The sequence below is a fragment of the Syngnathoides biaculeatus genome, chromosome 15 (genome assembly GCF_019802595.1).
Source record: "Syngnathoides biaculeatus isolate LvHL_M chromosome 15, ASM1980259v1, whole genome shotgun sequence".
Classification (NCBI taxonomy): Eukaryota; Metazoa; Chordata; class Actinopteri; order Syngnathiformes; family Syngnathidae; genus Syngnathoides; species Syngnathoides biaculeatus.
The window spans coordinates 21,853,097-21,875,741 of NC_084654.1; the positions used below are offsets into that span (position 1 = coordinate 21,853,097).

General features: G+C 44.4%; 2 protein-coding genes across 3 annotated transcripts in view; both read right to left on the minus strand.

The window, feature by feature from the left end:
• sos2 (son of sevenless homolog 2 (Drosophila)) overlaps positions 1 to 9,440 on the minus strand; it is a 29,315-nt gene extending 19,875 nt beyond the window's left edge. The window contains exon 1 of one of the 2 annotated variants that reach the window (XM_061844850.1): positions 8,402 to 9,440. In XM_061844850.1, coding sequence (XP_061700834.1) covers positions 8,402 to 8,485 — 84 coding nt within the window. In that variant the 5' untranslated portion in view covers positions 8,486 to 9,440. Of the gene's footprint in view, positions 1 to 7,729; positions 8,147 to 8,401 lie in introns of those variants that run through there. The other variant, XM_061844851.1, reaches the window with a different exon arrangement.
• Positions 9,441 to 10,796: 1,356 nt separating this feature from the next.
• Positions 10,797 to 22,608, minus strand: l2hgdh (L-2-hydroxyglutarate dehydrogenase). The gene is made up of 10 exons (XM_061844558.1): positions 22,371 to 22,608; positions 19,693 to 19,808; positions 18,540 to 18,691; positions 17,975 to 18,106; positions 16,980 to 17,142; positions 16,733 to 16,767; positions 15,470 to 15,637; positions 14,058 to 14,215; positions 12,248 to 12,379; positions 10,797 to 12,149 (listed from the first exon to the last, which is right to left on the minus strand). Exons 1-10 carry the CDS (start codon positions 22,454 to 22,456, stop codon positions 11,954 to 11,956), a joined length of 1,338 nt encoding a protein of 445 aa, XP_061700542.1. The 5' UTR covers positions 22,457 to 22,608; the 3' UTR covers positions 10,797 to 11,953.
• Between the last annotated feature and the right edge of the window lie 37 nt (positions 22,609 to 22,645).

Genomic DNA, 22,645 nt, shown 5'->3' on the forward strand with positions numbered 1-22,645 from the left:
ATTTTTACCTTTTCCGCTCGAGTGCCCCCTTGCGGCCGTTAGAAAAAAAATGCACTAATTAGCCACATCACCACATAAACCGCAGGGTTGAAAAGCGTGTGAAAAAAGTCGCGGCTCATAGGTGGGAAATTACAGTAGCTTATTTTCAATATCGAAGCCGAGCCGTAAAGGGAGGGCGGGGCTTCAGGCGCGGACGCGGCCCGAAAGATGCCGTCGACGGTGCCGAGCTTTCTGGCAGGAATGCAGTCAGTTGAGATCCCCGAGGACGAGAAAGGCCCGAGCAGCGTGGACACGTAACAACTAGGTGGAGGAGCAAGGAGGCCGCCAGGAAGGCCGGAGTTGGGCCGCGTACGAAGGAATGCGAGGCATTGAGGCATTAAAAAAAAAAAAAAAAAAACGTCATCCGCACTGAGCATTCCTGTCCTCTGACATGACTGGGGTTGCTTCGGCGTGGAGGAAGTCCCCTCTGAGGAACGAGCCGGCGTGCCTGGGATTGACAGATAACCCAAAAAAGGAATGCCAAATGATCCAAAAATGAAAAAAAAAGAAAAAGAAAAGAAAAATAACTTTTGCCCTTTTCTCGTATGGAGAACAATAAGCCAAGAAAGTGGAAAAATCAGAAGCCACTCGTTCGTCACTCGTGTTTGTGTGGCTGCACGCTCACAAGACTGCCTCCGAATAAGACACCATTACTCAGAAAAACCCACAAGATGATATATTTATATATAGACAAGTATATATTTAAAACCAGTAGTAGGCTACGAGCTCCAGGCCGCACGGGTGAACTTGACCAAATTCCGCAGGACGCTGAAAGCGGTGAGTCACGGAGGCGCGCAACTCACGGGGGTTTCCCCCCCACCCCCACCCCTTGCGCTTCATTCTCTGAATTGCTGGACCGCTCCGGAGGCCCACGTGCAACACGTGTCAACCGCAACTGCCCCTGCTAGCCACAAGCAAGCCTCCGCTTTACTTGTGAATTATTGCTCAACAAATAATACAAGATAAACTAAAAACGGTCAAATGTTATGCCTGTGATTGAGTTCGGTTGTTTTAAGCATTAAAGGTCAAGTGTCACGCCTATGAACATTCTAAAATAGATATTGTCATGAAAAATACATATAACAATATTCATTTCAATGTCCATACGAAAAAAGAAATACGAGCGGAAAGTTGCGGAAGTCTCATTCGACATCCAAGTGGTAGCCATATTGCCCGCATCCTCTGTTCATGACGTCACACCGCGACATTCGCCACTGAAAACACGCTGTGCCGCCTACTATGGGACACGGAAGCTCTTTTCAAAGAAGAGAACATCTCACAATCGAGTGAAGTGACTGGGGCAATATAACCCTATCGTTTCAAACCGTACTTAGATGATATGCGGATCATTCCTAACTAATAACAGACTCCCAGACAGCGGACGAGGCACGGCTCAGCGCCGACGGGTACATCGACACATTTAGCACCCCTGACTTACATGCGCGGATCTTTTGTTACATTGTGAGAGGATTACACCCCCCCCCCCCCACAACCTCTTATTTTTTTTAGTAGCTGTATACACACCTACTTGTCATTTGGAACCCACAAAGCTCTCGACCTTTGCACCCGTGCAATCCATTTTTCACGACGAACCGGGTCTTTTGGAAAAGTGTTAAGAGCGAATCCGTCCTCCCGAGTGTTCGAACAATATCCAGCAATACAACGAGCCGGCATTTTGGCTAACACGAAGGAACAACGAGCTAGCTTCCCGCAGGTAAAACTAATAGAAACAAACGTCCGCCTGAGTGCGCTACTGCACCGTACGTCACTTCCTGCTTCTTCTCGAAAACAAATCCCTCGAGAGGATTTTCACGGCGGGAGTGACAAAAAGCCATAGACGTCAAAATCATGTGAAAAAACGGATGGATCCATTCCGGCTGCCTTTTTTTCCTCATTCATAACATACTAAAAATCATGCATTTCATGACAGTGGCACTTTAAGGGACAAAAACATTGCTATTTTATTGTTTATTTTTTTTAATAAATCAGGCAATGATTCCCCCCCCTGCAAAACATGAATCGCTATCAGCCTCCCAAAAATTCATATTGGTCAGGCATGAGTTCAAATTGTATTTAACGAGCACAAATGCTCGGATGCACCTTAGCGACAGCGCCGTGTAATACAGGCTTAATATTTCTAATTCAATTGATTATTCTCTAGGCTGCGTATACGGGGGCCAAATTGGGGCTCAGGTTGCAGCTGGTGTGTAATGCGTGCATGTGCAGGGGGGGGGGTGTTATTAAAGCCGAGCATGTGTCACTGTTTGTGATTCATGCAATGACATCATCGGCCATTACGAGCAGACTGTCTGGGGGGGGGGGGGGGCAGGGATCAACTCGCAGACAAAAGGGCACACACGCAACACGTACGACATCGTGGCACACAAAGACAAAGACGCGGACCGAGAAAAACGCAAAAACCACAACACTGGCGAGGCTTACGTTGCCCGGACGCATTCGGTGATGTCATATGACATATGGACAGAAGTTATGCGATGCATCATATCTCCAATCACGGCTGGACCGGCAATTATGTTCCGAGGTCATTTGGACTCGGGGGGCGGGGGGGCTGTTTAATTATCCAAAAGTATCAGAAACAGGAGAAACTAAATCCCAATAATCATTGCAGCGCATTAATGAGTCCATTCCTAACAAATGAATTGCAAGTTTCAAATGAAAATAATCTCTATTAATGTTCGGAAAATGCATTTTCCCTCATTTTCAAATGGGCCAATTTGTACCGCAACACAACAGGAGACAGACTCGACTGAAGTCCGTTCTGACTGCCGGTTTTCTGTCAAATCAAGTGGATGCTAATGCTAACAAAAATGTACTTCATTCAATTGGTTTTTGCTGGTATCGGCAAATCCAGTTGTGACTGTCGGTGGCGGAAGATCAACGTCACTTAAGTGCTTCAGGTATCGACAGGCTGGCACGAACAAATCAAGATGGAAAAACTTAACAATAATGCTAACAACGAACGCTAACTGCAGCAATTGGGAAAAATAATCATGACTCTGAGGTGGTTGGGGCATCTGATTCGGATGCCTCCCTGGTGAGGTGTTCCGGGCATGTCCCACCGGAAAGAGACCCCGAGGACGACCCGGGACACCCCGGAGAGACTCAGTCTCTCGGCTTGCTTGGGAACACCGCGGGATCCCGCCGGAAGAGCTGGAAGAAGTGGCTGGGGAAAGGGAAGTCTGGGTATCCCTGCTGAAGCTACTTCCCCCGCGACCTGACCCGGAAAACGGTAGATAATGGGTGGATGGGTGGAATCCTGACTCTGTGAGATCAATTTGACTTAAGTGTCAGTAGTCTGTCGAAACAAAATTCAGAAGACAACAAAGATTCCACCTTCTGTGGGCTTAGAATGCTAATGCTCAAAACCAACGCTAAAATGAAAAAAAAAAAAAAAAAAAAAAAACGTGCTCCTTCTCTGCATCGACGCTTCGACATCACAGTTGGGGACGAACCATCGCGGTAGGAACTTGTCCGCGGGTCGTACAAATGTTCCGGAGAGCCTAACCGTTCCGTTTTTATGCCCTTCCAATTTGGACTTTTTCACCGTGGAAACCTGAACGCCAGTAACTTTTGCGCCCGTGGAAATCACACAACAACACTATCACAATACTTTGCGAATGATATTGACAGTATCAGGATACAGCTATTGCTCAATAGTAAAAAAAAGCTTGTCAGTGAGACATGACAATATGTATATATGAATGTCTACTATGATGTTCGCAGACGATATTGTGATCTGCAGTGAAAGCAGGGCGCAGGCGGAGGAACGATTAGAAAGATGGAGGCACGCACTGGAAAGGAGAGGAATGAAGATTAGCCGAAGCAAAACGGAATATATCTGCGTGAATGTGAGGGGCGGAGGAGGAAGAGAACTCTTGGGGATCAAGAGTGTGGTAAGGAAGTGAAGAAGAAACGGGTCCGAGCAGGGTGGAACAGTTGGCGGAAGGTGTCTGGTGCTCTATGTGACAGAAGAGTCTCCGCTAGGATGAAGGGCCAAGTCTATAAAACTGTGGTGAGGCCGGCCATGATGTACGGATTAGAGAAAAAACAGGAAGCAGAACTGGAGGTGGCAGAAATGAAGATGTTGAGGTTGAGGTTCTCGCTCGGAGTGAACCGGTTGGAAAGGATTTGGAGACAAGGTTCGAGAGATGGTTTGGACATGTCCAGAGGCGAGAGAGTGAGTATGTTGGTAGAAGGGTGCTGAGGATGGAGCTGTCAGGGAAGAGAGAGGGAGAGGAAGACCGAAGGAAAGGTTGATGGATGTGGTGAGGGAGGCGACCCCTAACGGGACAAGCCGAAAGGAAAAGAATAAGATATGTCTGTCATTCTGGAATAATTTGCACCAATACTGGTACATTAATGTACGCACCTTAGGAGGGTCTACTGTATACTAGGTGTAGTATAAACATGACCAGTCGAAGCTTTACAAGCGGCGAGAAAGCATCCACGCGCCTCCTGATGCCGGGAATGCGCAGTTGTCATTAATGGCGGCGCGTCAGGGGCTAAACGAACCCCTCTTACGCGACGCCGTCCTGAATAGCCCGGACGACGCGCGACGTGTTTGAAAGGTATCGGTATCGGCAATACCGATTATACACAATACCGGCCCTGTGTTTACTTAGCTTGGCGCCGAATCTGGTCTTGCACACACCTAAATTATGCTACGCGAGTGTTGTGTAAAAAAGGTTACATTGTTTTTAGGTGACACTTGGATCCCTGTGAGCTAAAAATAATGCGTAGTAAACAGCCGTTTGCGGAGATGTGAAAGCTCAAATACTTATTTTAAAAAAAAAAACAGAAGGCGTCTGAAAAGGTCAAAAGCATAACAAACATCTCTTACGTCTCTCCGTGTGTGACAGACTTTGCCTGAGGCGCTTGCGTAACAAGTTGAGACAAAGCGAGAGCCACATCGGCTGCTCTCACTCTCACTTCGTTCGTCTCGGGCGGGCGCCGTGATACGACTGCGCCGCGAGATTTGGCATCGACCCGGTATCGAGGAAATTCCGGACCAGTCTGGCCGAAACCGATAAAACTGCGGCGATTCATTACGGGAGAGAAACGGAAACTAAAAAAAAAAAAAAAAAATGGTACCAATACCAAATATTGGGGTTTGGCTTCTCATTTTTTAAAAAAATACAGTCGATCCTTTCCAAGAACGCAAGCAACACAAATATTATATATAGTATTTTTTTTTCCTCGTACAGTATGTCGCTCACTAGGGCAAAACATTACAGATTATTGATTGTAACCAGTCTACTGTATTTCCTCAAAGAGATAGCGATCGCCGCGCAAATAGACGCCCTGGCCCGGTTGACGGCCAGAACCATCTGGGAAAAAAAAATATATATATATCAACGCCGCCTTCCAATAAAAACAAAATTGTTACGATGGCCTTATAATGCCGTGCGCCCTCCTGGCTGTCATTACTGTACAGGTAAAAGTAAAAATGAAAAGCACGTTTAAAGAAGAAAAAAAATTCTAATTTAAAAATTAAAAAAGAAATTGTTGAAATAATGACATTTGAAAGTGAGCAAAACTGAATATTACACTCAATACACATTGAAATCTAAAACAAGATTAATCAACATAAAACCTACATTAAAACTGACAAATAAATCCAATAAATGTTGCATGTTTTTGGGCATGATATTTGGACACTCTAAATTGCCCCTCGGTGTGATAGTGAGTGCGGCTGTTTGTCGCCCTGCGATTGGCTGGCGACCACTTCGGGGTGTACCCCGCCTCCTGCCTTTTGACAGCTGGGATTGGCTCCAGCACTCCCCGCGACCCTTGTGAGGATAAGCGGCAAAGAAAATGGATGGATGGATGCTGCCGATGATGAAAAGGAAGTTGTACTCCCGCTGAGCAAGGAGATTCAAATTAAAATGACTTCCCCTTCAGTAAGTTTCATTTGCAGTACACCCGTGGGAACCACGCTGGGCTTTCTCAATGGACAATGTGACATATACATTAGATATAAAAAAGTCTAAAAAATCTTCCAACGCCAGGATTTTGTGTTATTAAAACATGACAGCAAGATGAATCATTTAGAAAACATTTGCCACCATTGAGTGAGCTACATTCTGTGGACTGAATGGGGGGAAAAAAAACAGTTTTTTTAAGAGAGGAAGTACAAAAAACTGTGATAACGCAGTTGCTCAAGTGTGCACACCCTCTTCCAACTGGGTAGGCGGTTGTGTTCAGAACCAAAATCATGTTCGACAGGAGTCAGCGGACACCTTCCACCATTTCAAGTCCCTCTGAGATACCCCAAACAAAGTTCAACTGTTCTAGTAGGCTTTCTGGACATTTTTTTTGTAGTCGCAGGTAACAGCGCAAGGTTCGGAGTGCTTCCACAGCGGCAGAGGGATTACATTGTTTACATGGCATCGACAGTCAGGAGAAGGGTACAAAAATAATAATAATAATAATTCACCGCATTAACGCAATGAAGAGTTGCAAGAGTTGAAGGAGCTGCAGAAATTTCTCTTGAGTATTACCAGTTTAGTACACGTAATAATCTCCAGTCTTCTTTACTTTGGGGTGCGTTTTGCATTTTCCCCCATAAAAGATGTCGTTCAATCAATTGAGATGTGCACGTGATAAGTCACAAGTTTTGAAACTTTTTTTTTAGTTCATGTGTTTGCATCATAAAAATTGGACTGGAATCACTATATGGCAATAACTCAAAATCAAGCAACTGGGAATTCGGTACAGGAAAATGCGATCGGCACGGTTATATTTGACATGTTTCTTTGGAACCGAGGTGTTCCGAGATAGCGGCAAAGCACTCATTTTGTCTACGGTAAATCAAGCGCCTTAATTCACTTGAATATGGTTCCTTGACAGCATGAAGCCACAAGATGGCACCAAAGTAATATTTTTCTGCACAAAACAGCAAACAGGTGAGCTATGGGTTGTTTTCGTTGTCACATTTTTTTGCTGAACCAATGCCCGCCGCCATTTAACCTCCCTACCTAACGCGTACCCAATGTGGAAGTCTCCGGAATACTCGCGGTTACTGTTTGTGTTTTTGTGTTTCACGGGCGTCTCGGGACTCAAGTACACGAGAGAGGACTTGCTAACCATCGGAGAGCCTTCTTCGGACTTTGACGAGTCTCGCCAATTCGCTGAAGCTTTTTCCAGAGTTGCTAGCCGATGCGCTCTTTAAAGGCCGAGCTGCGTGAGCGGGGACGTCGTCTTAACGCTTTCGACAGAAGACTTTGGACGTTCTGCGGCTCTGTGCTTCACGGGGACTTGGTTTTGTGGACGAATGCCCGACGCTGCAATCCCGCTGCCAGGTCTCAACCTCCATCGTGCCGAGCTAAGCTAACTAGCTTAATCGATCCTCTTTTCAGAAGGCCAACATTACCTTTAAAATCACTTGAAAGATTCGAAAATTTTGTGACATACTGGATTCGTTTATTCTTTTGTCTTTCTGCCATTGTCGGCAAATTTTAAACAAATAATAAACATTTCGCCTTGCTTGCGGTGAACTAAAAATAGGTTGTACTTTTTGGAAAAATAATGGAAAAAATTGAGTTTCCCTCGATATTAAATAAATAATATTCCACTGTCTTTCGTTTTAAGCGCTAGCATACAGGTAAGTGCTCTTTGATGATGTGATTTCTGTCACATCGAGTAAAATATCAAGGGCGCAATAATGTACCTTTGTTACGCAGTCCTGACTCCCACGATGCCTAACAGTCAATCTGGGCTTGATGCACTGTCGGTCGCGTCTTCAATAAATGCGGTTAGAAACTTGTCGTCGTCCACCTTGCGCCTGTATGAGTAACGACGCTCAGGGATCGAAAATGGCCGCCGTTCGAGGAAGCCCAACGGGTGACGTCACGTGAAAACAAACACATTAGGCGACTGTAAATGTCTAACCGCAAAATGCGAGACTCGAGTACTTTTTGTGACACTACTGAAAAATTTACAAGATCAAGGACGTATGTTCGACACCGCCTTTTGGAGACTGATACTTTACATAAATAAAATATAAAATATTCTTTCTTTCTGCTGCACGATATGTCAAACCAGCACAATGTAGCGCCCACTGCTGGCAAGGAGGACTTCTGGATGCCAGATTGTTTTGAAATTAGTATCAAGTCAGCTTCACGATTGCCTGCTAACTTGAAATTAACATCTTTGTGAAGTTGTTTGAAATGTTAAAAAAAAAAGTTTATTGCATAAAAATACTGACTGACAATCAGCACGGCGGAAAAAAAACTAAAAAAAAGCGACTGTTGCTAAACGTTTGATGGAGTGAATGCGAATAGATGTTGTGGGGAAGTAGATTCGTTTTTTTGTTTTTCTTTTTTGAGTTGTTGCTCTTTACCTTGCGTAGGGCTTGCACGAAGAGGCCTCTCCACTTGTGACTGTTGTCGTCACTGGAAAAGTCGTAGATCTGCTGGGGCTGCATCGCGGTTGCTGCTGCTGCTGCTGCGGCGGCGGCGGCGGTGGCGGCGGCTCTTGGCGTTGCCGTGCTCCGGCCCGAACTGTCAGCATCGGCGCCGTCGGATTGTTAGCCCCCTTTTGTGGGTGGGTGGGTCAGTCCAAGGCGGCGGGCACGGCTCAAGAGTCCGTCTTGTCCAAAACCGAGCAGCTGGCTTATACTGTACGCTTGTGTACGAACCGACCCGGGCAGGGTCTTAAATCTTTTTGGGCGGCAAACGGGAGCTACATTCGGGATTAACCACATGTAGCTGCGGGGTCCGCTCGTTAGCTTCGGCGGCTAACGAGGGGGGCTAGCCCACCGTTCGGTGTAAACACGGCACGGCGGCTAACTCGGAAGCTAACAGCTAACAACAAAATGGCTATGCGACACCTCCGCCGATTGGAAACTATTACAGGCACGTCGACTTGGATAATGTGGCGGCATCTGGGGCGGACAACCCCGATATCGAACCCTCGGAAAAAAAAAATGGAAAGACGTTCGGTTATTCGCCACTTTACAAGACACCTGTGACGTTAGCACGTTAGCTCTTCGGAGCTAAGCCGCCGCTGGCCTCCCGACGAACAAGGCACACTTTCTCCGGCGTCACACGCCGACATCTTCTTCCGTAAAAAAATTAGGAACGTGAAAAATCCCCCGTTAAAAAAATAAAAATTAAAAAAAAAAACTATAGCGGTAGTCCCAGGACGAAAAATAAGTCCGGCGACTCGGCGGCGGCGGCGAGGCCACAGTCAAGTCCCGCCGGGGGCACGTCTTCTGTGAGCCGAGCCGCACAGGAGGAGGAGGCGCAGCTAGTCAGCCGGGATGTTTTTTGGTTCGCTTTGGGAAGTCGGACAAGATGTTCGTCGGGAGCGACTCCCCTCCCTGCCCGCCCGTACGGACGGCCGGCCGCTGCCCGACCGCCCGTCCGTCCGTGCCATTCATATTTATTCGACGGGCCAAAACAACAACAACAACAAAAAAAACAGAGCTGACATCTCTTCCACGACACCAGAATGTGTTATTTACACGCAAGTCATACATGGCTTATTAATGAAATGACATCATGCGGATGTATTTCCAAATAGCTTAAAATAGCATCTAGACAACCAAAATTACAAAAAAAGAAACTTTTTTCCCCCCCACACTTGCACAACCACAATAATATGTTATGTACAATTCATACATGGCTTATTAATGAAATTCTCACATTTCAAAAACTATAGATTTTAAGGGGGGGGGTGACATTTGTTGAGGCATTGATTTTTCATCTTCAAAGAGAGCACTCCATTTTCAACACTTTAGTAATCAATCATTTGTAAACATAACACACACATGGTATATAGTATTTTATAGATATGCGCAACAAAAAGTAAAATTAAACAAATCTGGACAAAGGAAGTTTCCAACCAATGCTAGCAAAATTAATTCTACATGTTACACTTAGAATGACTAAAAAATATATGATACTTTGTTAAAAAAAAATTAAACAGGCATAGAAGATTTAACTTTCGCAATACCAATGTACTGCTTACATATAAGTGATACATAAATTCTAAATGAAATGGCTCATTACAAATGTAGTGGTAGTTACTTTAAAATATATACGTATTGTTAAAAAAAAATCAGACATTCAGAGTACATCATTAGTGACTCATTACTGAAATCCATCCACCCAAATGACATTAGAATGTACTTCTACAGATTACATAACCATGTCAAAAAATACATACTGTATTGTAAAAATATTAATAGGGGCAAAACTAGGCTTACTTTTCCCGACACAATCACAAAGTGTTGTTTATATGCAAGGCACACACAGCTTATTAAGTCTCTGAATCATCTCCGTCATTCGTCATAATTTGCATTTGCATATTCAAAATGTAGTTTTACAAAAAAAATCACTTATGAAGTCGCTTTATGTAGTTTTATACTTGCTACAACAACAACAACAACAAAACTCACTTATGAAGCCCCTTCATGTAATTTTACACTTGCAAAAGAAAACTTTCACTTATAAGTTTGCTTAACAGACTTTTTCAACAAATGTAAAAAATATATATATATAGTATTGGTCAAATATCAAGAGGCCACATGAAAAACGTCAGACATTTTTCCACAAGTTGTTTATAGACATGTCATGCATGGTTTATTAATATTCCAAATTACTGTGTATGCAACTTTCACTTTTAGCAACCTTACATAATTAAGACGTTTGTTAAAAATATACCATACTGGAATTTTTGTTCTTCCATCCTCATTCAATGTAATTAAAAATAACTCACACCTTTGAAAATCCTAACAGTGTGAAAATACATGGTCAATAACATTTTTTAATATATATTTATATATACTATATATACACAGATGTATATATATATATGTTTTTATTTTTTTTTACAATGGTAGTGTACTTTAAAAGTAACAAAATGATAAAAAAAATAGATAAAACGTGCTATACCTTTAGTTGCTATTCAGTCTGCCTGAGTGCTCGCACGCCCCCTAGTGGACACAAACTGTAATTCCCAAAGTGAAAATCACATTGGATAATTAATAAATGCTACACAAGACGAACGTTGACTGGCAGCTCTCCAAGTGTACTCACATTTATAAAACAAGTCAGAGGCAAAACTTTCACCGTTTGAAAAAATGCATCTTTATTGTATAAAAAAAAGATAGTAACATTCAACAGCCACAATCGTGCTGAATTGAGTGGGTGTAAATATGAAATATGGCAAAATCCTGAGAGGCACGTCACGGTGGAGTAACGTGACGATTGGCGGTCACGATGGAGAAGCGAAAGAAAAACAAAGCGTTAACGGATCACGTTCTGTACAGCGTGTGTGCGTTTTACTTCATCTTAAAATGCGTCTTTCTGTAAAATGACCGAACACACTCGAGTGGCTTTTCCCCGGGTACTCCCACATCTCAAAAATGTACATTAGCTTCATAAAGTCACGTCTCCAGTATATGTGCCCTGCAAAAGGCTGGCGATCAGCCCCGGGGTGTTTGACGCCGCGGGTTCGACTCCAGCGTACCCGCAGACCTAATTGTGAACTCTTTCCAAATGCATTTTGTTTTCTTCTTTGGCTTTTTTTGGGGTACATTTTCATAGTTATGATTACCATAGAAGAGGAAGCGGCACTTACAGCCACGTAAAAACGGGTCTGACCGCTCATGCGTGCGAGGTTCAACGATGCCTCGAAATCACGGGTTTCGAACTCAAGGACTGCAGTCCAGCGTTTGTGCGGGTTTTTCCTCCCACATTCGGTTCTAAAATGGGGCTCGGATGCGAGCGTTTGTCTTTTTGTGCCCTGCGATTGTCCGGTGACCAGTGCCGGTGCGCCCCGCAATAAAAACTTGAGTAAATGTGTTCTAAAATGTGGTTCCCCCGACCCTCTGAAAACCCAAATTATGGCCGCACCCCCTTTCGCCCGCGTCCCGACGATCCCGCGATCAGAGCGCAAAGCGGCTCTCCACCTCGTCGGCGACCATTTCGGCGATGGCGAGCGAGGAGGTGGCGGCGGGCGAGGGGGCGTTGCGGACGTGCAGCACGCGGCTGCCCAGGCTGCCCGCGCCGCCGTCGAACACGAAGTCGTCCACCAGGTTGCCGTCGCGGTCCAGCGCCTGCGCCCGCACGCCGGCCGGACCCCTGCGCGGGGACCGCAAAGGAGGCGTGACGCACGGACGGAAATCTCCGAGTCGGGGAGCGTCTGATAGAATAAATATGATATTGTGGGCTACATTTACCTGAGCACGTCGCTGCGGGACAGATCGGGGATGTACTTTTGCAGGAGTTTGACCTGCGCCCCGATGAAGATGCCTCGGTACATCTCGCTGATGCCGTAGGAGATGTTCTTCAGCACCAGCTTCTGGAGCCCTCTGACAGAGCACAAGCACACGTCATGCGCGCTAACATCTGCAGATTACATGTCACGTTCATGACAAATGGTGAAACTAGACATTCATCCATCCGTCCATTTTCTTTGCCGCTTATCCTCACTAGGGTCGCGGGGAGTGCTGGAGCCTATCCCGAGCGGTCGACGGGCAGGAGGCGGGGTAGAACCCGTTGCCAGCCAATCACACGAGACACTCAAAATCACATCTCGGGGGAATTTTTTTAGTGTCCAATTATCCATCCATCCATTTTCTTTTGCCGCTTATCCTCACGAGGGTCGCCAGGAGTGCTAGAGCCTATCCGAAGGTGTCGACGGGCAGGAGGCGGGGTACACCCCGAAGTGGTCACCAGCCAATCGCAGGGCACATCCAGACAAACAACAGTCACACTTACAATCACACCTTGGGGCAATTTAGAGTGTCCAATTAATGTTGCATGTTGGGAGGTGGGAGGAAACCGGAGCGACCGGAGAAAAGGCACGCAGGCATGGGGAGAACATGCAAACTCCACACAGGCGGGTCTGGGATCAAACCCAGGACCTCAGGACTGTGAGCCTAACGCTTTACCGGCTGATCCACTGTGCTGCCCCAAAAATACACAATTTATGGATTAAAAAAAAAAAAAAATTGTGTATGTAACGTTATGAAAACATCCATCCGTCCATTTTCTTTGCCGCTTATCCTCACGAGGGTCGCGGGGAGTGCTGGAGCCTATCCCAGCTGTCAACGGGCAGGAGGCGGGGCACACCCTGAACTGGTCGCTAGCAAATCGCAGGGCACATGGAAGACAAACAACAGTCGGACTCACAATCACACCTACGGGCAATTTAGAGTGTCCAATTAACGTTGTGGGAGGAAACCGGAGTGCCCACCCAGAGAAAACCCACACAGGCACGGGGAGAACATGCAAACTCCACACAGGCGGGTCCGGGATCAAACCCAGGACCTCAGGAGTGTGAGGCCAACGCTTTAACAGCTGATCCGCCGTGCTGCACTGAAAATACACAATTTATGGATTAAAAAAAAAAAACGTGTATGTAATGTTATGAAAATGTACATAAAATGTACAGAAAATGGCGGCACAATGGATCCGCTGGTAAGGCGATGGCCTCACAGTTCTGAGGTCCTGGGTTCGACGCCGCCTTCCAATTAAAAAGAACTTGTTACGATGGCCTTATAACACCGTGCGCCACCCTGGCTGTCATTACTGTACAATTAAAAATGATTAAATGTAAAAATGAAAAGCACATTTTAACCCTCCGTGGACCAAATAAAATTTTGCAGAGAGAAAAATCCGATACTTTCATAAAATGATACTCTGGACTTAAAATTTTCGATTATATTCAACCTGTTGGAAATTTGCAACCCCTGCACGGAAAGAGTTCCAAAAAAATAAATAAACAAAATTATAATTTAAAAATTAAAAATGACATTTTTGAAATAATAACAATATGTGATAGTGAGCAAAACTGAATTTTACACTAAACACACGTTGAAATTTAAAATACAATATTAATCAATGTAAAACCTACCTAATGAAAAATTCAATTAAGGACGTCGATTTCACTTCAGGTTGACAAAGCGTTGGCCTCACAGTTCTGAGGTCCCGGGTTCGATCCCGGACCCGCCTGCGCGGAGTTGTGCGGAGCGGAACGGGGCTGACCTGAAGGAGAGCGCGTCGGCCATGTCTCTCACGTTGACGTCGTAGATCTTGTATCCTTCCCTCTTGAAGGCCAGCACGGCGTTGGGGCCCAACCAGATGCTGCCGTCCATGCGCGGCGTGAAGTGGACGCCCAGGAAGGGGAAGCGGGGGTCGGGCACCTGGTGGGAGGCGGGGGACACAGACACACAGACACACGCGCAGTACCAACATTCATTTTCTGAGCCCCTTATCCTCACGAGGGGTCACGGGAGTGCCGGAGCTAATCCCGCCCTGAAGTGGTCGCCAGCCAATCGCAGGGCGCATGGAGACAGACAACAGCCGCACTCGCAATCACACCTAGGGGCAATTTAGAGTCCCCAATTGAATGTACCGTAATTTCCGGCCTACAATCCGCGACTTTTTTCACACGCTTTCAACCCTGCGGTTTATGCGGCTAATTTGTGCATTTTTCCTAACGGCCGCAAGGGAGGCACTCAAGCGGAAAATGTAAGAATGAGCGTTGGAATACATGTGCCGAGGAAGTGACTTTTTACCGGCCCCGTTAGCGTTGCGCTAGAATTAGCACTGCGCTAGCGTGTTGCTGCTGTGTTACCCTGCTAAAAAATTTCGATAGAACATTTCTAAAGAAATTCTAAAAGAACTATAAGAGAACTTTCGGACCCAAGTCCTATAGAATTTCTATGGAAAATCCATAGCCAAAATTCTATGAAATAATGTTGTTCTGTACAAATTCTATAGATTTGTATAGAACATTTTTAGCAGGGTAGTGGCGTGTCTCGTGATATTTACCGGTAAGTTTTATTTCAACCGGTCCTGTTAGCGTTAGCGTGGCGCTAGCATTAGCGCTAGCATTAAACGCTTTCTGTGTACCGTCTTTCTTTGTAAATATATCTCACATTTCAATGTGGGCACTTGCGGCTTTTACACGGCTGCGGCGTATGTATGTACCAAATGGTATTTCCTTTACAACTGTACCCGGTGAGGCTTGTAAACAGGTGCGCTCTGTCGGCCAGGAATTACGGTAATTTCTTTGTCGCGGAAACGGCATCATTTTACAAATGTGATTTATTTTTAATTATTGGTATTCCTTTCCCTAGTATGCAGCGTAACTGTTAAATAGCCCGTCTGAAATATTCCTGATCCCATTTTTTTTTCCCCTTCTCTAAATTTGAAATGACTTCCAGATGTCCTGCTTGGAAATCTTAACGACACAGACTGATAAAACAATTCCCAGAATTCCCCCTTGCCAGTAAAACGAGATACAGAATGTATGCAGTCGGTCTCCAACCCCCCCCCCTCCCCCCTCACAAGGGGCGGGAAAAGTATGGAATTCCACTCTGAGCGATGATGAAAAACATGTGGTCATAAAACATGTTATGTAACGTTAAGAGGGGGGGAAAAAAATGGCTTACGGGATAAATGTTGCCTTTGACCAGGTAGTGTTTCTCTGGCTTGAGGACCAGATAGTCGCCTCGGAAGGGGACGATGCGAGGCTCCCGGCTGCACCCGGAGATCTGCGACAGGCGGTCCGAGTAGAGCCCCCCGCAGGTCAGCACGTAGCGGCAGCGCACCTCGTCGCCCTGGGGTGGGGGGCGCAAACCGGGCAGCCGCTTCACTTTTAGGACATTTTATTTTTACAGCCTTATTACAAAATCACCCCCCCTAAAAAAAAAAAAAAAAAAAAGAGGCACACCCCATAATGACCGTGTGAAAATGGAACTAAAAAAAGTAATACATCACAATGTCGATTTTGATTCATTTTGTGACCGCGCAAAAGCCTCGTCCGGTATCTCAAATCATCTTTCCCCATTGAAATGAATGGAAATGTCATTTATCCGTTCTCGCTCCTGAAATGTGAAGAAGACTCTACATCCCACGTCCTAAAAACAGATAGTTATGACATTTAAAGAAAATCAAAAGGAAAGAACTCCGGTTTCCTCCCACATCCCATAAACATGCAACATTAATTGGACACTCTAAATTGCCCCTAGGTGTGATTTGAGTGCGTCCATCTTTCTCTACGTGCCCTGCGATTGGCTGCCAACCAGTTCAGGGTGTACCCTGCTTCCTAGCCATTGACAGCTGGGATAGGCTCCAGCACTCCCCGCGACCCTCGTGAGGATAAGCGGCAAAGAAAATGGACGGATGGATGAATGTTTTTGACACTCTTTCTTCTTCAATGCGCACCGTGCTACTCATTCTCTTGTGCGCATTGGCCGTCAGAGCTAGTACGAGACAGATAGATGTATATCATGTACTGCACTATAACTCCTTTCACTACTTCTCAGTACGGCTGTAATATAAGTCATTCTTTGCAGAGAATAAGAGGACACATGATTATGATATTATGATACGGTCTTTCGACGTTACTTGGCGGGCAACAGCATTGCTACATAAATTGCTAATTATTAGCATGTTTGCCTATGGCATTTCCCATTGTCCGTCCATCAATCAATACCGCTTATCCCATCCAGGGCGGTGGGGGCACCGGAGCCTATCCCAGCTGACTTTGAGCCAAGGCCGGATGACACCCTGAACTGGTCGCTAGACAGTCGCAGGGCGCACGCACAGACACGGACAACCATTCACGGATCAGATTTGTAAAAAAAAAAAAAAAAGGAGTGTTGTGGGCGGCCGGGGGGGGGGGGTGTGATGTGAATACTTGTGCCTCTCACCTTCTTGTTTTTAATGGCAATCGGATATTTGAGTCCTGAAAAACACATCACGAAAACATCAGTAGGCAAGTGTAGACGCGTCACATATATACAGTATGAATAAAAGAACTGATACATCAGCAACGTTATTGTCAATTTGCTTCTCATGCCCTTCACGACATGGAGTGAGCTGATATTTTGCCCCCACTAGCTTAGCGTGCTGCAGCTACTTTTTGTGCACATCTGCCCTTCCTCCACTTCTTCTTACCTTCGGTGCCCCCCGCTGGGCTCTCGCCGACGATGGCGATGTCACTGACTTCGTACTGCGTGACCACCTTGCCGCCGGCCTCCTCAAAGTCTTTGCCGTACTGCAGCGCCACCTGCCGCCAGTCCACGATGCCCGTGTTCGGGGAGTCCAGAGCCATGACGCCCTTAAACGGGGAGAGGAAATTCATCATCACGCCAAGTAACTTAAAGCCCAAGTGTCATGCCTATAAACATTTGAAAATAGATATTGTAATGAAAAATACATATAACATTATTCACTTCAATGTCTATAGTGAAGTTGCGGAAGTCTCATTCGACATCCAAGTGGTCGCCATATTGGCTGCATCTTCTGCCTGTGACGTCACGCTGGGACATTCGCCGTTGAAAACATGCTGTGCCACAAACTATAGGAGATGAACACGCCCCTTCTGACACGGAAGCTCTTCTCGAAGAACAGAACATCTCATAACCGAGTGAAATGACCGGGGCAATATTACCCTATCGTTTCGAGCCATATTTAGATGATATGCGGATCACGGTTAAACCACCTCCCCGCCGGCGATGAACAACGGTGCCCTATACACACCGACCTGTCATTTGGCACCCACGAACCTCTCGTCCTTTGCACCCGTGGAATCCATTTTTCGCGACGAACCGGGTCTTTTGGAAAAGCGTGAAGAGCGAATCCATCCTCCCGAGCGTTCGAGCAATATCCAGCAATACAACGAGCCGGCATTTTGGCTAACACGAAGGAACAACGAGCTACCTTCCAGCAGGTAGAACTAGTATGAACAGACGAGACCGCTTGAGTGCGCTACTGCCCTGTACGTCACTTCCTGCTTCTTCTCAAATCCCTCGAGAGGATTTTCATGGCGGAAGTTACAAAAAGCCATACACGTCAAAATCATATTTTGTGGTGAAAAAAACGGAAAAAAAAAATCATGCATTTCATGACAGCGGCCCTTAAATTTCACCTTAGCACGAACGCTTGCTTACCCTGCAGTACGGCTCTCGGTCTCTGATCCCTTTGGCGTCCACGATGCTGAGTCCGGGCACGTTGTTCTTAAGCCCCCGCTCGTATAACGCTTTGAGGCGAGGGATTTCCTCCTGTTCCACCGCCACAATGAGCTGGAACCAAACACAACACAAAACACAAGATGACGCGCCGACAGTCAAAGACTGAAGAAAAACAAGTGGAACGGCTGTAACGCTGCTGGCCTAACGTAATGATTATTAAAGTATGCGACGCCAAAGAATCACTGCCCAAGTACAGTTCTGTTGTCAGTATAATTAAAAAAAAAAAACAATTTATTATTTTTTTTAAACTTATTGACAATTTCTGTTCATGTGCATTATATTTCCATGAAGTTATGACACTCTCATTGAAGTAAAGTACAGTATTAATGTTCAAACTGTTCATAATGTTGCAGTAACTTGCAATAACAAATCTACTTTGACGGGTTTTGATGAGAACTACTACGCAATTGTTCGTCACGACGATGATGGCGGTACTTGGAGAGTGACACGACTTGGCGTGAAGGTGAGTGAAGTTCACGCAAACCTTGCCGCACTTCTTGTAGGGCAAGCCTTTCTTGTCGCAGTAGTCGTAGGCCAGCGACGCGCCGCGCACGCACAGCCGAGCTTTTAGCGAGCCCGGCGTGTAGTAGATGCCGCTGTGGATCACGCCGCTGTTGTGGCCGCTCTGGTGCGCGGCTGAAAAAAAAAAAAAGGAAGAAATTTAATTCATTTTTTAAAATTGAATAGAGTCCTGAAATGTAATTTGATCAATTTATTGATTTTATTTCTTTTTAATTTGGGCACTGAAGTCATCCATCTGTTTTCTTAGCCGCTTATCCTCACAAGGGTCACGGGGAGTGCTGGAGCCTATCTCAGCTGTCAAGACGCAGGTACACCCTGATCGGTCGCCAGCCAATCGCAGGGCACATCGAGACAAACATCCGCACTCACAATCACACCAAAGGACAATTTAGAGTGTCCAATTAATGTTGCGTGTTTTTGGGGTGTGGAAGGAAACCGATTGCCCGGAGAAAACCCACGTAGGCACGGGGAGAACATGCAAACGCCACACAGGCGGGGCCGGGATCGAACCCAGGACCTCAGAACTGTGAGGCCAACGTTTTACCAGCAAAGCCATCTTGCTGCCTGCTTTTATTTTTATTTTTTTTTATTGAATAGAGTCTTTGAAATTAATTTCATTCATTTTTAATTTGGGCACTTAAATCAAAAAATCTCTAAATTAATTTACTCCCAATTCAACTTAAAAAAAAAAAAAAAAACAACTGAATCCCACTTTGGATAAGTTATTAAAACTCAACAAATTAATGGAATTTATATTTAAATTTGATGCAAAAAAAAAACCTCCCTTGTTGTGTAAACCCCTAGCACCGCCCACTCACACAAAATAAAAATGAATAAAAATTACCGTCCATCTTTTCAGCAATTTCTTTCCATGTGTTATTTTCTCATATTTTCTGTATTTTATTTTGAAACTAGTTATGTAGTTGGGGGGGGTCACATGACATACTAACACCAATAAGAGGTAAGGGTGCGTTTCTTTTCTGTTCTGTCATTATGTGATGTATGGTGATACCTAAAACAGTGTCACTCTGTTCAGTGCGCGTCTATGCCATAAATAAATATATCTATACAAATAAAGACATACAAAGAATTAAAAGTCCGACGTTTTCTCTTACAGAGCTCTTTCTCCTTCTCCAGCAGAGTGAAGCTGAGGGCCGGGTGCCGCAGGAGGAGCTCTCGGGCGGTGGCCAAGCCCACGATGCCGGCGCCCACGATGGCCACATCGCAGGTACTGGAAAGCACACACTGATTAGTATGAATTATTAACAGGGGTGTCCCGATCCCAATTTTGAGATCGGAAATCACCCCAATGGATAGGTTTCCAATTACGCCATCTTGTGTGTCACAGAGGTCACAGAACAAAGGTGATATGTGAAGCGTGAAGGTTTTTTTTTTCTATCATTAATTTATCCATTGGGCTAATGTGGTGACGTCATTGGAAACATATCAATTTTTTTTTTTGGGGGGGGGGGGGGCAAGGATTGAATCCGACTGGATCTAAAATCTCCGATTTGCAATTTGTCCGTTCCGGGACTTCTATCCAGCAGTGGCCGGATGGCATGCAGAGCCCACGTGATCACAACAACAGGTTGATAACGTGCAAACATGCTAGCAAGTGGTAAATAGTTGTTGCTTGCTTAAAGTTGTTTATTGACACTCCATTTGAAGTTCACTCTGAAACTAATCAGAGATAACAATAAAATTTCACCTACTGAATGTTCCTATGAATCACATACTTTGTTTCTTTCTTTGTATGTGTTCACAAAAATCGCTAGCTAAAAGCTAACAATGAATGAAAAACAATTAATGAGCTTAACAAAAATTAGCATAAACGAACCTTAAACGCTTGAATTGTTGAATAGTAGTATGCAAATCCTCCCAAAAAAAAAACCCACACAAACAGGCAATATAACAATACCCACTGTCATATATTCTTGAAATGTGAAAAACGAGGATTATGTATAGATTCGCCCGTGTCTACTTCTACTTTATTTACTAAAAAGTGCGCATGTCATTGCGTGCGTCACACTGCCCCCTAGAGGTCAAAAAGTCCACATCAGTTACTGCCATTGGTTAACAATAAATCAGTTTTTGTCCGACATTGCCCATTTTTCAAGCCGGCGTTAGTCTCTGTTTGACTAAGATCAAGGATTTTCTAACATTCCATCCATACGAAATCAATAAACTGCGTGTGAATATTGCTGAAGTCGGATCGGACCGACGCCGGCCAAAACTCAAGGCCGCAATATCGGCATCGCACTGTAAGCGCAAAAGTTAGATCGGGACATCCCTAATTATTAATAACTACCCATATGTGCGGAGACATTCGTGAAGCACGCATGTTGACAAAGAGGTTCAACGTCCCAGTGTGCGCGAAAACGATGACACTTGTGACGACCTTTGAAATGAACAGAGGGCGGACATCCTGCGACCAAATGTTCATTTAACGCTTCCATACGGGTCGAATATGACATTTTAACATTTGGTAGCATTCAAAATTCCAAACAAACAAAACTAAATGTCAATTTTCTTACAGCCTGAAAATGGATAATAAAAATAAAACACTACATAAGGGTTAAATGTGCATTTGTAACAGCACACAGTTGTGCTTTGAAATCCCCCACAGGAAGTCCAACAATGAAAAGGAGTGGAAAAAAAGCCAATGGCCAAATTTATTTATTTTATACTTCTTGCTCAAAAGAAAAATTTTAATTTAAAAAAATAAAAACAAAAATGATTTTAAAAATAAAGTACTTTTTAAAGCGATGACATGTAAAAAAAAAAAAAACATTTACTATATTTCTCTCTCTCTCATATATATATATATATATATATATATATATATATATATATATGTATATACACACACTGTATATATGACCCAAAAAACATTTCACTATACATACATTATATAGCTCTATGAAAAACTTGGTAAAATACTTTTTAGAGGTAACATCAGGGTTTTTCAACTATTGTTGTTTGGTAACGTAAAAACGGTTGGAACATCTCAACATTATGATTATTCATATGACAATTTGAAATGTTGGCACAGATGTGAACAAGAATCACGGAAGTTGACATACATGATTTGCGTTCGCGGGCTGCATCTGGCCCCCGGGCTTGAGTTTGACACATGTGATCTAGGAGAACGATGAATTGAGTTTTCATTTTCTTTTAACTCTATTAAAGTTATCCATGGATATAAAAAAAAAATAATTGTGTAGTGCATATCCATCTCTAGTTTCACCTTTTGAATTGAAGTACTGAATTAAATTCAGCTTTTGATACCACTCTAAATTTTATTCTGATGTGCCTGTATATTTTTTTAATTTAAATCGCCTGGTACTAAATAAAAGGTTGTTTTTTTTTTTTTTTTAATTAATCTGAAACCTTCTTTGTCCACGATGAGTTTAAACACACAACAGAGTAACTAGTGTCAGGAGGGCTATTACATAACTGTCCTCCCCCAAGACTCTGCAGTCACACAAGTAACGTGAAACACATGCATGCATTCTTCTTTCTTTTACAGGCGGATCACAGCAATTACACACAAAAAAAAAGAGATTAAAAAAATCATGCCAAATAACTTTTTCTCTGCAGAATTAAACGAATTTCATCTATTTTCTACTAAATGTCCTTGACAGGGCAAACAAGTCGATAAAAAAAGTTGCTCTTTAGGGGAAGTACTTCGTGACTGTACACCAGTCAAATGCATGGGGGGGGGGTGCGGGGGGGATAAATATGAAAACATAAAAGTGACTAAATTACAGTGAAAATAGTTTTATTTTCTTACCTGTGCAAGCGTCTCGTGCAGGTGTCATGTAACAACTTAGCGCTAGCAGCCTTTAAAATGGCTCTCGTGTCCACGATCCGAAACATGGTCACTCCTCGTCAGAGGATCCTTTTTCACATTATACAGACCAAAAAAAAAAAAAAAAGGGCAAAGCTAAAAGTGTTTTTCAGTGAGTGTTCCGCCTTCTCTTGTCACTTTCTTCCTCCCCTTCGTGGCTGCCTGCGCCCCCTCGTGAAACTCAAAACCTGCCCCAAACTCCCGCGAGACTTCCTCTT

Coding starts and splice junctions, on each gene's coding strand:
- l2hgdh (XM_061844558.1), bottom strand. CDS start 22,456: ATGTTTCGGATCGTGGACACGAGAGCCATTTTAAAGGCTGCTAGCGCT. Junction 16,768..16,979: donor CCCAGCGGGGGGCACCGAAG/GTAAGAAGAAGT, acceptor TGTGTTTTTCAG/GACTCAAATATCCGATTGCC. Junction 12,150..12,247: donor TCCCGCAGCGACGTGCTCAG/GTAAATGTAGCC, acceptor GTCCCCGCGCAG/GGGTCCGGCCGGCGTGCGGG.